The sequence below is a fragment of the Mustela lutreola genome, chromosome 4 (assembly GCF_030435805.1).
Source record: "Mustela lutreola isolate mMusLut2 chromosome 4, mMusLut2.pri, whole genome shotgun sequence".
In the NCBI taxonomy this organism is placed as follows: domain Eukaryota; kingdom Metazoa; phylum Chordata; class Mammalia; order Carnivora; family Mustelidae; genus Mustela; species Mustela lutreola.
This window is the reverse complement of record NC_081293.1, coordinates 152814883-152827966: the sequence shown is the minus strand read 5'-3', so window position 1 is coordinate 152827966 and position 13084 is coordinate 152814883. Positions and strand designations below refer to the sequence as shown.

Here is a 13084-nt window from a genome sequence, read left to right as displayed (position 1 = left end):
TATTATTAATTTACAGTACAAGTGGGGATATAGGATAATGGTGACCAATGGGGAGAGAAAATCACTGCAAGCTTGACTTCAGTAATACATGGTAACCTCTATCTACTTAAGTCTAACTACACATTATATATATGTAAGAACATTCACTACACTGGTAACAAAAAAAATGACAACCTAACCTACCTACAGCGGTTGGTTAAGTTGGGAACTATTATACAGCAGGTGGCTATGCTACTGAAAATAAGACAAGGAAACAGATTTTACCATTAGAGCCCCGAGAAGGAACCAGTGGCCCTGCGTATAACTTTTCAGGTCAATGAGACAAATCAGAGTTCTGACCTCCAGAGCGGATAGTAAATTTATGCTGTTTTAAGCCATTAAACCTGAAGCAATTTTTTACAGCACCAAAAAGAAACATACAACATAATAAGGGGTAATAAAAGTAGTATGTGGACAATACGGTCTCCAGAAATTCCCTTACTGAAGTTTAATATGGGGAATATCAACAGGGAATTTGGTACCACCTAGGAACCCACTGTTGAGAGCAGTGCTAGGTACATAAAGAGACAAGTAATAAATAGCCTAGTATAGATAGGATTTAAAAAATTTTTTTTTAATTGAGGTATAACTTGACATATAACCTATCAGTTTCAGATACACAACATAATTAAATATTTAGATATACGGCAAAATGATTTCCTTTTCTCTGTATGAATTTTGGAGATTAGTAGAAATGGGTCTCTCACAACAGGATCTATCCTATCATAACTGTTTTTCAAACAGCGGTTTCAACAAACTAGATTCTAAGTATCAAAATTTCATTTTTTTTTTTCAAAATTTCATTTTAATGAAACAGATTCCTCTTAGGCACCCCAAGAAACCAATTTTCATTTTTGTGGAAATACATATACTAGTAAGTTTGAAACTCCTCAGCTCAAAAGATCTAAGACATATACTCTAATGCTTTAGTGTTATTTATAAACATGAACAGGATTCTAAGGTATGTCTCTACTCCCATTAGAAAATCAGATTAATAAAAAGTCTAATCACATAAAGGAATATAAAACTATTTATTGACCACTGTTTACCAGTATTTACAATAAAGTAAACAATATACAGTTGGATAACATTGACTACAAAGTTACTGTTTTTCCTGGTTTCTGCTGAACCAGTAACTCAAATACTGAAAAGACTGAGCCTACATGTCAGGAATGAACTGGGGTAAAGAAAAAACATGCAGGTGAAGAATTTGGATTATACAAGCCTGTCCACCCATTTACTCCAGCAGGTGCTAAACTGCCAACATCTCTAACCATCTGATTATGATTAGCTTCCATGAAGGAAGTTGTAGACAGTCCATGAATCGTGACCTTTTAGTCAATACAGCACAGAGAATTTCAACTTCTTAAAAAGGAATGGTTCACTAGAAGGAACCTTTACATGTCCATTTAACTAAAGTATTGCTTACCTAACTAAAACACACAAGGACTTGTCTAGTTTTGTCATTTAGGTGGGGAGGTTGTTGGTAGTGATAAAATTTTCCTTTCAGGGATCTTGCAAATATACTTGTGTTTATATGGCTGTAGAGAAGGATATGGATTCTGATATGGCTGCTTTTAAATTGTCCAATTTAAATTGTTTACATTATATTTAAATTGTCCAGTTAATTACAAAATTTGAAGGTTAAGGCCTCAGGAAAAACTTCAGTTTAAGTGATTTATTTCTTAAAATGCTGAAAATGATAGCATCCCAGAAACATGGGCTTATCCATGGTTATAAAATGCTGTTTTTGTTTTGGTGAATGTTAAAAACAAAAACCACTTACGTATTTTAAGTATACACACAAAAAAACCCCTAAATAAACAAAAAACCCAGAATGGTCCTTAGGCATATAGGAGTTAAACACAAATTCTGACTGAGTAAAGACTATGAAGATTTCCCCCAACATTTAGAAAAGGTTCTCTAATGCAGGGGGATAATATATCATGGTCTCAAATATTCTTTTCCGATAAAGGAAGCAACTACAGAAAGCTTTTATTTGTTTAAAGTAACCAGTGCTATAGATGCAAAAACCCCAACAACTCTCCCAATACTACTTCAAAACAAACATATCAAACTTGATTTTCATTAGAATGTTATTTCTTCACACTAATAAATCAAAAAACAAAGACCCAGATTTTATATATATATATAAATATATATAAAAAGCAATGCAAACAATTATTGAGCTTCATCTTCTGGACAAGAATGCCAAGTTAGTCTCTCTTCATAAAAAGCAATTACAATTTGAGGACACTTCATGTTTGCCTCTTTTGCCAGCACCAAGTCTGCCTCATCTGAATCTTTCCTGTCGTGAGGGAAAAAAAATGCTCAGTCAGAAGTCTCAACTGTTTTTGCCAACTGAGAATCTTTCACTTAAATCGTAATTCAATCAAAAGGTATTTAAGTGCTTCAGAAGGATGTGATATTCGTGGCTGTGTTCCAGTAAAACTACACTTTCCAAAACAGGCCGATCTTTGCTTTAAAACACCATTAGCAAACAAAGCCAACCACTCCCCCGCCACCCTCCAAAAAACAAAAATCCTAGAATCATCTTTTCAGCAGATACTATCTAATGAGGAAAACTATAGAACCTTTTCTAGATAAGGCTTCACAAATTAAATAATCTACTCTCACTTTAAAATATAATAGCAACCACCTACACACTTACCATTTCATGAGAAACATTAACTCTCCACTGCTGTCTGTGGCACCAATTATTCGTTCAGGATCAAGACCTCTGGCAAAGCCTCTTGGTTTATCAGCCTAATTAAAAGATGTTAAATGACTATGTACATAAATGCTTCACCCACTTTCCATATTACAAACTAATAATATTAATTTCCCATTTGTTTTCGTGAAATACAGCTATCAAGTGAAAGTGGAAAAGAAATGACAAGAGAAAGAACCCTTATTTACTACTAAAACACAAATCCAGGTATCTAAAAGTATTCTGAATCTCGAGGAAAGAAAACAAATGCCCTTCATTATAATAATATATCAAAAAACTGTGTAGGCACACAAATTTAATCCCTTTATTTCTGCTAGCTCATCAATAATTATGAATTCTTTCTAGTTAGGATTTCAAATCACTTTTAGGAATTTGTTTAAATTATCCACATATTTTTAAAACACACACAAAATACAAATAGCAAAATAGTAAAAAACTTCAAGTCAGACTGATCAGTATTGTCATCAATCTCCATTATAGTATTAAGAAATATCTAGCATAAAACATGGTTTTGACCCCTAGAGATCCCTGAGACCTTTAGTAGGTGTCTGGTTATCTGCAAGGTCCCCCCCCTTTCATTTATCTTTGACTTTGGAGTACCTTCATATGCCTCCACTAAACAACATTAAGACAGCAAATCAAATGCAGAACTGTCTTAAGCTAGACACTGAAAAGACGGGCAAAACTGTAAAATGCCACTCTTCTCATTTAAAGTTATTTTTCATGATAACTTATGAACATACAATAGGTTCTGTCCTTCTTAACTGAATATACAAATGTTTCAGAACTTTGTTTTAATTTCTAACAGGATTGATGGTCATAACACATGCAAATAAAAGTTCTCTGGCATTCTCAAAATTCTAGAGTATTAAAGGTGTTCTGAGACCAAAAAAGTTTGAGAACTGCTTAGATTAAGAAATTCCTTCTCCCTACCAGAATTTTCTATCAATATCCCAGGTTCTGGAGCCAGATTACCTGACTTAGTTAGAATGATGACTCTAAACTGTACTAACTGTGTAGCTTTGGGCAAGTTAATCTCTCTGTGGTTCAGGTTTATTACCTAAAAAACAGGAACAATACTATCGGTCTCAGACATTTTGTAGTATAAAAAATGCAAATTAAGTTATGTAGAACACTGCTGGGCACACTGTAAGAGCTCAGTGTAGGATAACTACTGTTACTAAACAGTGCTTCTGCTGAATATATGGTTGACTTTCAATTTACCTTTATGGTTTCTTAACACTGTTACCTTTTTGCTTTGGCTGCTAAAGCATCCAGAACCAAATTTGTAGTGAACCTCTGCTTCTCATCTGGAAAATGGGGATAATACCTATAATCTTAGCAGATCTGCCATGAAGATTTAACAGGTTATCTGTAAACTACTTGGCATCTAATTCAAATGATCCAATTTTAAACCCAAACACCTTATCAATAAATCTTTATTTTATGTTTAGTTCCCAAGCCTAAATACTAATTCAGAATCAAGACCATTTCCCAAATTGCTAGCAGGCATGGGAAATACAATGTTTTGGAATTGAGGGTTTAAACAAGTAGTTAGGTGTTTTGCCCAAAACCACACACACATTAGTGAAGCAAAGACTGGATCAAAATACTCATGCAGTTAATGAACCAGCTGTCTCAATTCACACCAAAACACATTTAAAAAATTTCTAGTACTAAAGATTTAAATACTTCAAAATCAAAATGTTGTTTGGCAATATTCTGAAAAAACAAAGGTCACATGTGAAGGCAGGTTCTGGTGGTCAATGCCACCGTGGTCTATAAGGTCTATCAGGATGTGCCATGTGGATTGTTTTTACTATATTGTAAGGGACTACAATGATATAATCTCTGTGTTCATCGTATTTAAGACTGCCAGTCCTGGATCACAGGAAATGGCTTATCAGGGATCAAATCCATGAATCTACTCAAAATAACACTAGCACAACAATGTAAGTGGTATACGCACTTATTACTGAACATTTATATGATGGAGGCTAGATCATGCCTATCCTTTTCGTCTTAAAAATATTAAGCATTTAGAAAGTATCAAATGCATTCTAAAAATCAAGCCATCAACCTTTCACTTAGTGTGCTAGGCAATATCTTATACTTACAGCATCTCTTTTCTTCTTTGATTTGCTATCATCAGATTCACTGTCAGATAAAGATTTTCTTTTTGTACCATCTTTTTCTTTACCAGCTTTTTGAGAGTTAAGAAATGCTTCAATTAACTCTGGACAATCTAGATTTTCTTCAGGCTCCCAAGTATTGTCAGCACTGGGTTTGGTTAAAAAAAAAAAAAAAAATCAATTAAATATGATTCATCACCATTATCCATGTTCATTTAACATATATCTGGGGAAAAAAAAAAAGTCTGCTATACTGCAGATGCTTACCATTTTCTCCCTATCCCCACATTCTTTTGAGAAAATCTGCTTATACTTCCTGGGTCTACTTTCTTAGCCTCTAGTAAGTGGGCAGTCTGCTGTATTACCTCCAAGTTGACTATACCTGCTCTAGCAGAATAAATGGAACTAGTATTTTCCCAAGTTACATAGACAACCCACTTCAGAATTTCTCTACAAAGGCTTTTGAAAAATGTTGATTCCCTATTCCCACCCCAAATTACTTTATCAGATCAGTTAGATTATGCCTCCCTCCGGTTGGGAACTTCAACACCATGTTTGAAAACACAAAAATTCTAAGGCATTCTATATAGGCAGTATTTTCAACTTCTGCTGCGTACTCAAATTTGGCAATGATAAAAAGCAGGTGTTGGCAACCCAAAAGTCAAATGCAGCTTTTGTATGTTGGGCAACTAAAAATGTTTTCCACATTTTTAATTGGGAAAAAATTTCAAAATGACAATTATAGGAAATCAGGGCCCATTCATTAGAAAAAGCTGTCCTCATTTGTTTAACGAATTGTCTACTGCTGCTTTTGTACTATATTTGCAAGGATGAGTAATTATAAGAGGTCTACAGCCCACAAAACATTAAGTATTTACTACATGATTCTTTAAGGAAAAAGTTTGGCAACCTCTGATATAATGCTGAGATGACTATTTTCATGTGTTTTTCAGGGGGACTGCAAAGAAAATGAGTATCAATTACCAAACGTGAATGTCAGATAATCCTACACTAGTCATATGCTTGTTCACTTAAAGACTCTATTGACCAATGTGGAGTTCGAACTCACTACTCCCAAGATCAAGAACTACATGCTTTACTTAACTGAGCCAGCCAGGTGCCCTGTAGGCTTGCTAACTGTGTACTGTGATCCAGAAAGCCTTTACAGAACAAGATAGAATGAAATTAATCATTTTAGAGACGATGGAAAAGAAAGGTAGTTAAACTTCTGGTTACAGCTTGTGTCTTCTGATATGCTAAGATGCTAAAACTGGCAAACCTGAATCAGAGGATAGAGGACAAAAGAGCTGAAGCAGAGCCTCCATTTTGTAGTGTTACTTTCATTACAGACTTCTATATTACCTAATACATTGTACTGCAGATAGTAGGTTCTTAGCCATACTTAAAGCCAATGGCCTTAAGTTTGAGAAAAAGAGGGAGACAAGGAGTTAAGTTTCTCAACATTTTATGGGCTAGACAGAGACAAATAGCATTTAATGTCTCATGAGATTCCAAAACAAACAACAAAAAACCTATCATATGATGGTAATCAATTTTTTGGCATACTAGCTAAATCTAATTTTAGAATAGTTCAGGACTTTGCTTTGTTCTGCTATCTGTAGGAAATTTTTCTAGTGGTAAATTATGAACTTACACTGTATTTAAGAGCTCAACTAAGGATATTAGAAGGATAAAATAAAGAATCTTAAACTTCCCCTCAACTTGTAATCCCCAAATTGCTATGGAGACATCTTTAAATGTAAATGGTGGGGCATGTAGTAGGTAACAGATATTCAAAGCCTAAATATTTGACTAGCACACTCTCCCATCTCTGCCATGCTCAGAAAACTGTTGTCTATCTCTACTTATCCATTTTCAATAAGTCACTGACCACAGAGCCTTGCTGTTTTTGTGGTATAAGGCAGAAAAATCAAAGTAGATTTAGCATACGATAAATGTTAAGTATAAGACTGGAATTTTTGCGTGAGTTATTCACAATACAGCTAACCTTATAATAATTGTAAGAGCAATTAGTAACAAGGAACATAAAGAACTAAGGAGCTTAAAAAATGCCCACACCACTTCTTAGGAGATTAGGATACAGTCAACCTACTGCCTGTGGTCTAAGTCATGGATGATAAGCACTTCTGTTCAACACCCACCAGTCTACTTTATATATAGCTTCAATATTTTTAGTTAAGTATAAGACTGGAATTTTTGCGTGAGTTATTCACAATACAGCTAACCTTATAATAATTGTAAGAGCAATTAGTAACAAGGAACATAAAGAACTAAGGAGCTTAAAAAATGCCCACACCACTTCTTAGGAGATTAGGATACAGTCAACCTACTGCCTGTGGTCTAAGTCATGGATGATAAGCACTTCTGTTCAACACCCACCAGTCTACTTTATATATAGCTTCAATATTTTTAGTGTCCTTTGTAAGAATACAATGTCCATTAGATATTCTAATCAGTACAGTATCTAACTACACTAAAATGCACTATATAATAAACTGCACTCCTATAAATTTGATTCTCCAAGGCAATCAACTAATTTCAAATCTGATTGGTTATGACTGTAGGCTAAAAGCATGACTTTTTTTTTTTTTTAAAGATTTTATTTATTTATTTGACAGAGGGAGAGAGATCACAAGTAGGCAGAGAGGCAGGCAGAGAGAGAGGAGGAAGCAGGCTCCCTGCCAAGCAGAGAGCCCGATGTGGGGCTCGATCCCAGGACCCTGGGATCATGACCTGAGCTGAAGGCAGAGGCTTAACCCACTGAGCCACCCAGGCGCCCCTACAAGCATGACTTTTCATTATTTTAAAAAATTTTTAGAATTATCATGTAATGTATTATTTGTCCCAGGGGTACAAGATGTGACTTTTTAAAACAGATCTCAAAGTACCTTGGATCAAAGGTGTCTTTACGTATAAAGAAATCTATGAGAAAATGGATTTTAAAAACCCAGACTAAAAGCAAATTTTAAATGTCACTTTGATGCAGTTAAACATATAATAAAAGCACCAGGTTTCTTACTCTGTAAAACCCTTCCACTTCAGGAAATACTCCACCTTCCCATTCACTACACGTCGGTCCAGTACTTTTTCCACCACAAATTCTTCAGGCTCTGCCTCTTCTACTTTTTTACTCTTTCCATTCTGTTTCTTTCCCATTTTTTGCTAAAATAAAACGAAAAAGACCTAAGAAACATCTTTTTTCATTTTTTGGTATATTTTAAAGACTAAATTATTTACATTATCATTGCATCTGACATCTATATTTTTACTTCTATATCCCAAGGCAGACACATTCTGAAAAGATAAAAGTCAACAGATAATCAAAAAGAATACTTAATCCCATTTTAGCTCAAACCTATCACCCATCCTCATGGCTGAAATAATAAAAATAATCAAAAACACTATGTGGAAAATACTGTTTATCTTTTCCAAATCTAATGCCTTACCTAGTCTACAAGACCAAATTTATTTATTAGAGTTTGTACTCATTTTAACTACAACATAGCAACAAACAACTAGAAAGTATTAGACAATGGTACAAAGAGAATAAATACTAATAAGAGACCTTATTAAGTGAACCATAGTCCCATTAAAAAACTATAGCCTCCAAACACTAACAATCCTATTTCTCAATACCAATACTAATTTCTCAATACTCAATACCAATGTCAAAAGTCTCAATTATACAAAAAGAGGTAAGTGCAGAATCCTGACATCAATTGTAAACTAAGACCACTAATAGGTTAAAAAGGACACTATCATTGTTCTATAATGTCTGTATATATTATTATAGATCACATGGAACAAAATTATAATGTCACTTGAAGAGGCCACAATACTGGATTTTAATTCTCTAATGTAAAATCCTTCTTTCTTGGTTTCTCAGGTGTTAAAAGGTATCCCAGGAAATCCACTTTATAAACAAATTTTTAGATTAGTTTTTTCTTTTTTGTATTAAGAGTATGAGAAAAGCCAAAAGACCAAGCTAAAATCAGTATTTCCCAGCAACTCATGTTATGAATTGAAAGCAGATAAAACAAAAACGTGAAATGGTTAATTAGACGAGACTAAGAGGGATACGAGACTAAGGGGGGGATATCTCTGTTAATTTTAAAATAAATTCAATGGCGTTATTAAAAAAAAAATCTCAATTGCCTAGTCATTAAAATCATACAAGCAGAAAAGTAACAACAGCAGTGACTCAATATTGCAAAAGGACATTAAAATTATGTAATTATTGAGAGGTGTACACACTTATAAAAAGTAAAAATTCTCTAGAATTTAAAATAACGCAGCAAACATCTGATTTTGTTGGATATCATCTCCAAGTTAGGCTTTACAATTTTCTTCTTATAATTTTCATTAGTCAAGACACTTGGGTATTGCAACCAGTCAGAGAGCTCTTTGATTCTGTACAGTACAAAGAATGGTAGCAAGAGAAAAGAAAAACTGTTGTAGATAAAAGCCTACTCGATGCTGATTCTAAGTGATAAACAAATTAACTATGTTCATGAAAGTAAGAGATTAATAAAGAGAATAACAAAAATAAACAAAGTGAAAAGAATAAACACGAAGATTAAAAAACCTTAGCACAAAAATATGAAATATTTACCACGGCACTCACAAGCAGTGAGCAGTTACCAGTGTTCACCTTTTTCTTTTCAAAAGAAAACTCACCCACATTCCCACCTAAACTAACACACCTCACCTCTCAAAATTCAAAGGTAGATTAAGAAAAACTTTCAAAGCTGTCAATTTATGATCCTTTAACAAAGGATCAGATATTTAAGTGTCACTCAGACACTGAAGACTATCAAAACTGTCTGCCAAAGCAACCTAAGCATCTATGTTTGCTTTATCTCTATTCATCCTCAAAGCCGCAGGGACAGCTAGTTCCTTCTTCCAATACCTGAAGGTCACAGGTAACCATATAGTCAATTCAATCATCTACTTTGGTTTACTGCTTATGAAATTTGAAGTACAGTTCAATCTTGAGGGAGCACAGAACATGCTTTGTGCATTTTCCACTGACGCCTTTGCTGGGAATCATCTGTGCCACAGACTTTGTTTCTTACGTAAATGTTTCTCAGGATATTTGAGTAAAATGTGCAACATTATGATGGCAAAAACTGAAAACCAAATCGGTCTTTAATGTGAAACCAAAGGGAAGAATATACAAACCCAAACCCAAATCTTTTGCTTTATTTAGATGTTAATACTGGCCTTTAATACGATTGCAATTATTGGTGAAATGTGTTAGAATTACTGTGAGAACATTAATTTTGAATTTCACAATTTTTATGTATTTCAGTGTTTTCAAAAAATCTAACTTGATATGCCTGAACATACATTAAGTCTTTACATATTCACAGAACTTTTCATAAAGTATTAAGAATGCAAACTTAGGGTTTAAGAAAGTGGAGAAACAATTTAATCGCTCAAAAGATCCAGATCTAGTCTTCCTGGACACATATTTGATTTTGTTTTTTTAGAAAAATGGCAATGATTTGAATTTAAGGGGTTTATGTATTTTAGAATAAGTCTGAAACAGGACAACATGAGCAAAGTAATTGAATGACCTTTGTTCCAATCTAGGTGTATAAGGTTCCTGTTCTTTAAGCAATACTGAAAATACCTGATTTCTCTAGAATTCATCATAGGGTGAGTTAGGAACTGTTATGCCCAACAGCAAGGGCTTTACAGCATTGTCTGTTAATGCTCCTTCCATGTTGCAAAAGTTTATTTTTATTTCAAGATAAAAATACTTTTAAGAGTATTTAAATAACTCATTGTGCTATCCTCCCAAGATTAGGTTTCTCTAATTGGATTAAGACACTATTAAGCCAAGTCAGTAAGTATCTCAATGTAATGATTTCGTTTTCGCCTCTAACTCTCCCCATTACATGGGGGAGAGGGGACTGGGAAATACGTGTGGCTGTAAATATCTCAACTACAGAGATGCTAAGTTATAATTTTTGGGAAAAAAATTTGAGTTAGATCCTTACATATTTTAGGTTTTCATTAACTTACCAATGTAGTTTTATTGGAGGCCATTTTTTATTGCAGACTTGAAGAGCTATTACTAGAAAAATGCATGACAGTTAAGAAGTTTGCATGACAGAAAAAAGGTAGCTAAACACAAGTTTTGTTTGGATTCCAACCCCCACCTATGTATCGTATACTGTAAAACTTGTACTCAAATCCAGAGATGCAGGTTTGAGATCCTGCGTTATTAGGGATCTATGCCTGCTGAGTACATCAGTGCTCTAACCAGGTGGGTCTAGAAAACCTTATAGTGAGTATGCTAATATCTGAGATAGTTCTACAAAGGAAAAAAAGAGCACAATTTTTTTTCCAATTTAAATCCAATTTATGTCATACCCAGCCTTTTTAAGAAAATGGCCAAATAATTTGGTTCAAATTCGACGTGACCACCCAATTACAATGATAAATTATTGTGAATTTTCCCTTTAGACCTTTTAACAGTCCAAAGAGGCGCCTATAAACCCCAACTTGGTTTCTTAGAAACCCTGCTCCTTTATAATCACTAGTTTAAAAACTGAAAAAGGAAAAACACCATATCGAGATGCTTCAGTCCCATTACGTGCCACTTTCAAAAAACAAACCACCTCTTCTATCCGCTCCCCATAAGCCCCACCCTGCTTAGCGAGGCCTAAACACCCGGCCCCTGCCCCCCACCCAGGAGCGCGGGCCTCGTGGTCAGCCCATCCGCGGGGAGAAACAAAGGCCGCGGCCCGGGGGCTCAAGGGCACTGCACCACCGGGCCCGCATTCTCCCCCACCCGGCGATAGCCACGTAACGGAGCGCCCGCCGCAGCCTCGGAACAGCGGGCCGCGCTGATGCGGGAGAACGCACCGCCCTCATTAGAGGCCCCAGTCGCCGACCCAGGCCGTAAGGGGGTGGAGGGCCCCTCATCTTGATCGCGGATGGGGGAGGGGAAAAGGAAATGCGCTTTGTCTAGAAATAAGGCGGCTGTCGCCACGGCTCTCTACCCTCTCTAGGATAGTCTCCCTCTCCCCCTCCCCCACCACTAACTCCAGGCGCCGGCCAAGCCCCAGGCCCGCCGCGGGGTCTCCGCTCGACTCACCGCTGCTTCCCGCCAGCTCCCCACTCAGGGTCGGGTGGGGAAGGGCGGAAAGCGGGGAGCTGGGTGGCGGGGATCCCTGGGGCGCAGGCGGTATTTTAGGCACCACAACCGAGTAGAGAGAGAGAGAGAAAGAAAGACACCGACTTCACCGCCTCCGAGCTGCTCCGGATCCCCGGTCTGCGGCGTCTCCGGCCCTGCGCGCCTCAAGCTCCAGCCACATCCGAGGGGGAGGGGGCTGGGGAGCTGCGCGCTGGGCAGCCGCTGGAAGGGGGGGGGTGGTGGTGGTGGTGGTGGTGGTGGCACCGCCCACGCCGGGCGGCCGCGAGGGGCGGGGCGGGCGGGTGCGCGCGCCCGGCGGGGGGAGGGGCCGAGCGCCGCGCCCGCCGAGAACCCGAGCCCGGGGCAGGTGGAAGGCTGCGGCGGCGCGGCACTTACCGTTCGCGGCGTGGCGCCTGGTGGTCCCCGGAGGGGAGGGAAAGGGAAGTAGAGGCGAGGATAGAAACTGATCTTCTAGACGGAGGCGTTTCTGCTTCGCAGCAGCAGCGCCTAGCGCCAAAACCGGGCTCCGCCCACTTCTCGCCCCTAGAAGTGGGTGCCTCCAAACGCCAGGGGTGAGGGAGTGAAGAGAAACTTGGTTGGGGAGAATTGGGAGCTAAGAAGGAGTGCCCCTCGCAGACCACTCTTTCCAAAGACCTCTCTTGAACCCGAGAGGTGGACTCCCCAAAACGGTCAGAAGTAGGTTGGTGGAGCGGGAAGTGTAACGTGTTGACTAGGAGTCGCTTCGGGTGTTTCCGGAAGGGGCCGAGTCAGTCCTCAGCGCGGGTGGAGAGTTAAGGGAGGGAAATCGCAGGGGCGAGGCTGCTACGATTATTCTGGCGGGAGATCAGGGGCGGGGCGCGGGAGGCACGGATTATCAGAGGCTTTGCGACGGGTACCACCTCCCGGGTTGAGGGGGCTGGACTTCAGGACTGTGCTTTAAGCTCCTCCCGACAGCGTTAATTTCAAACTGCGCGACCGTTTTTCACCTGCCCTGCGCTAAGGCGGGGGCTGGAC

The 13084-nt window shown here is 38.0% G+C and overlaps 1 protein-coding gene across 6 annotated transcripts; it reads right to left on the bottom strand.

Moving 5' to 3' along the window:
- Positions 1-1051: 1051 nt before the first annotated feature.
- CBX3 (chromobox 3) lies at positions 1052-12605 on the bottom strand. Of its 6 annotated transcripts, none has more exons than XM_059171399.1 (6): positions 12467-12604; positions 10954-11005; positions 7943-8085; positions 4888-5050; positions 2711-2805; positions 1052-2347 (listed from the first exon to the last, which is right to left on the bottom strand). In XM_059171399.1, exons 2-6 carry the CDS (start codon positions 10975-10977, stop codon positions 2221-2223), a joined length of 552 nt encoding a protein of 183 aa, XP_059027382.1. In that variant the 5' UTR covers positions 10978-11005; positions 12467-12604; the 3' UTR covers positions 1052-2220. The 6 variants fall into 6 exon arrangements, with proteins under 6 accessions (XP_059027382.1, XP_059027380.1, XP_059027381.1 ...); XM_059171397.1 differs by lacking the exon at positions 12467-12604 and adding an exon at positions 12176-12323; XM_059171398.1 differs by lacking the exon at positions 12467-12604 and adding an exon at positions 12032-12316.
- Between the last annotated feature and the right edge of the window lie 479 nt (positions 12606-13084).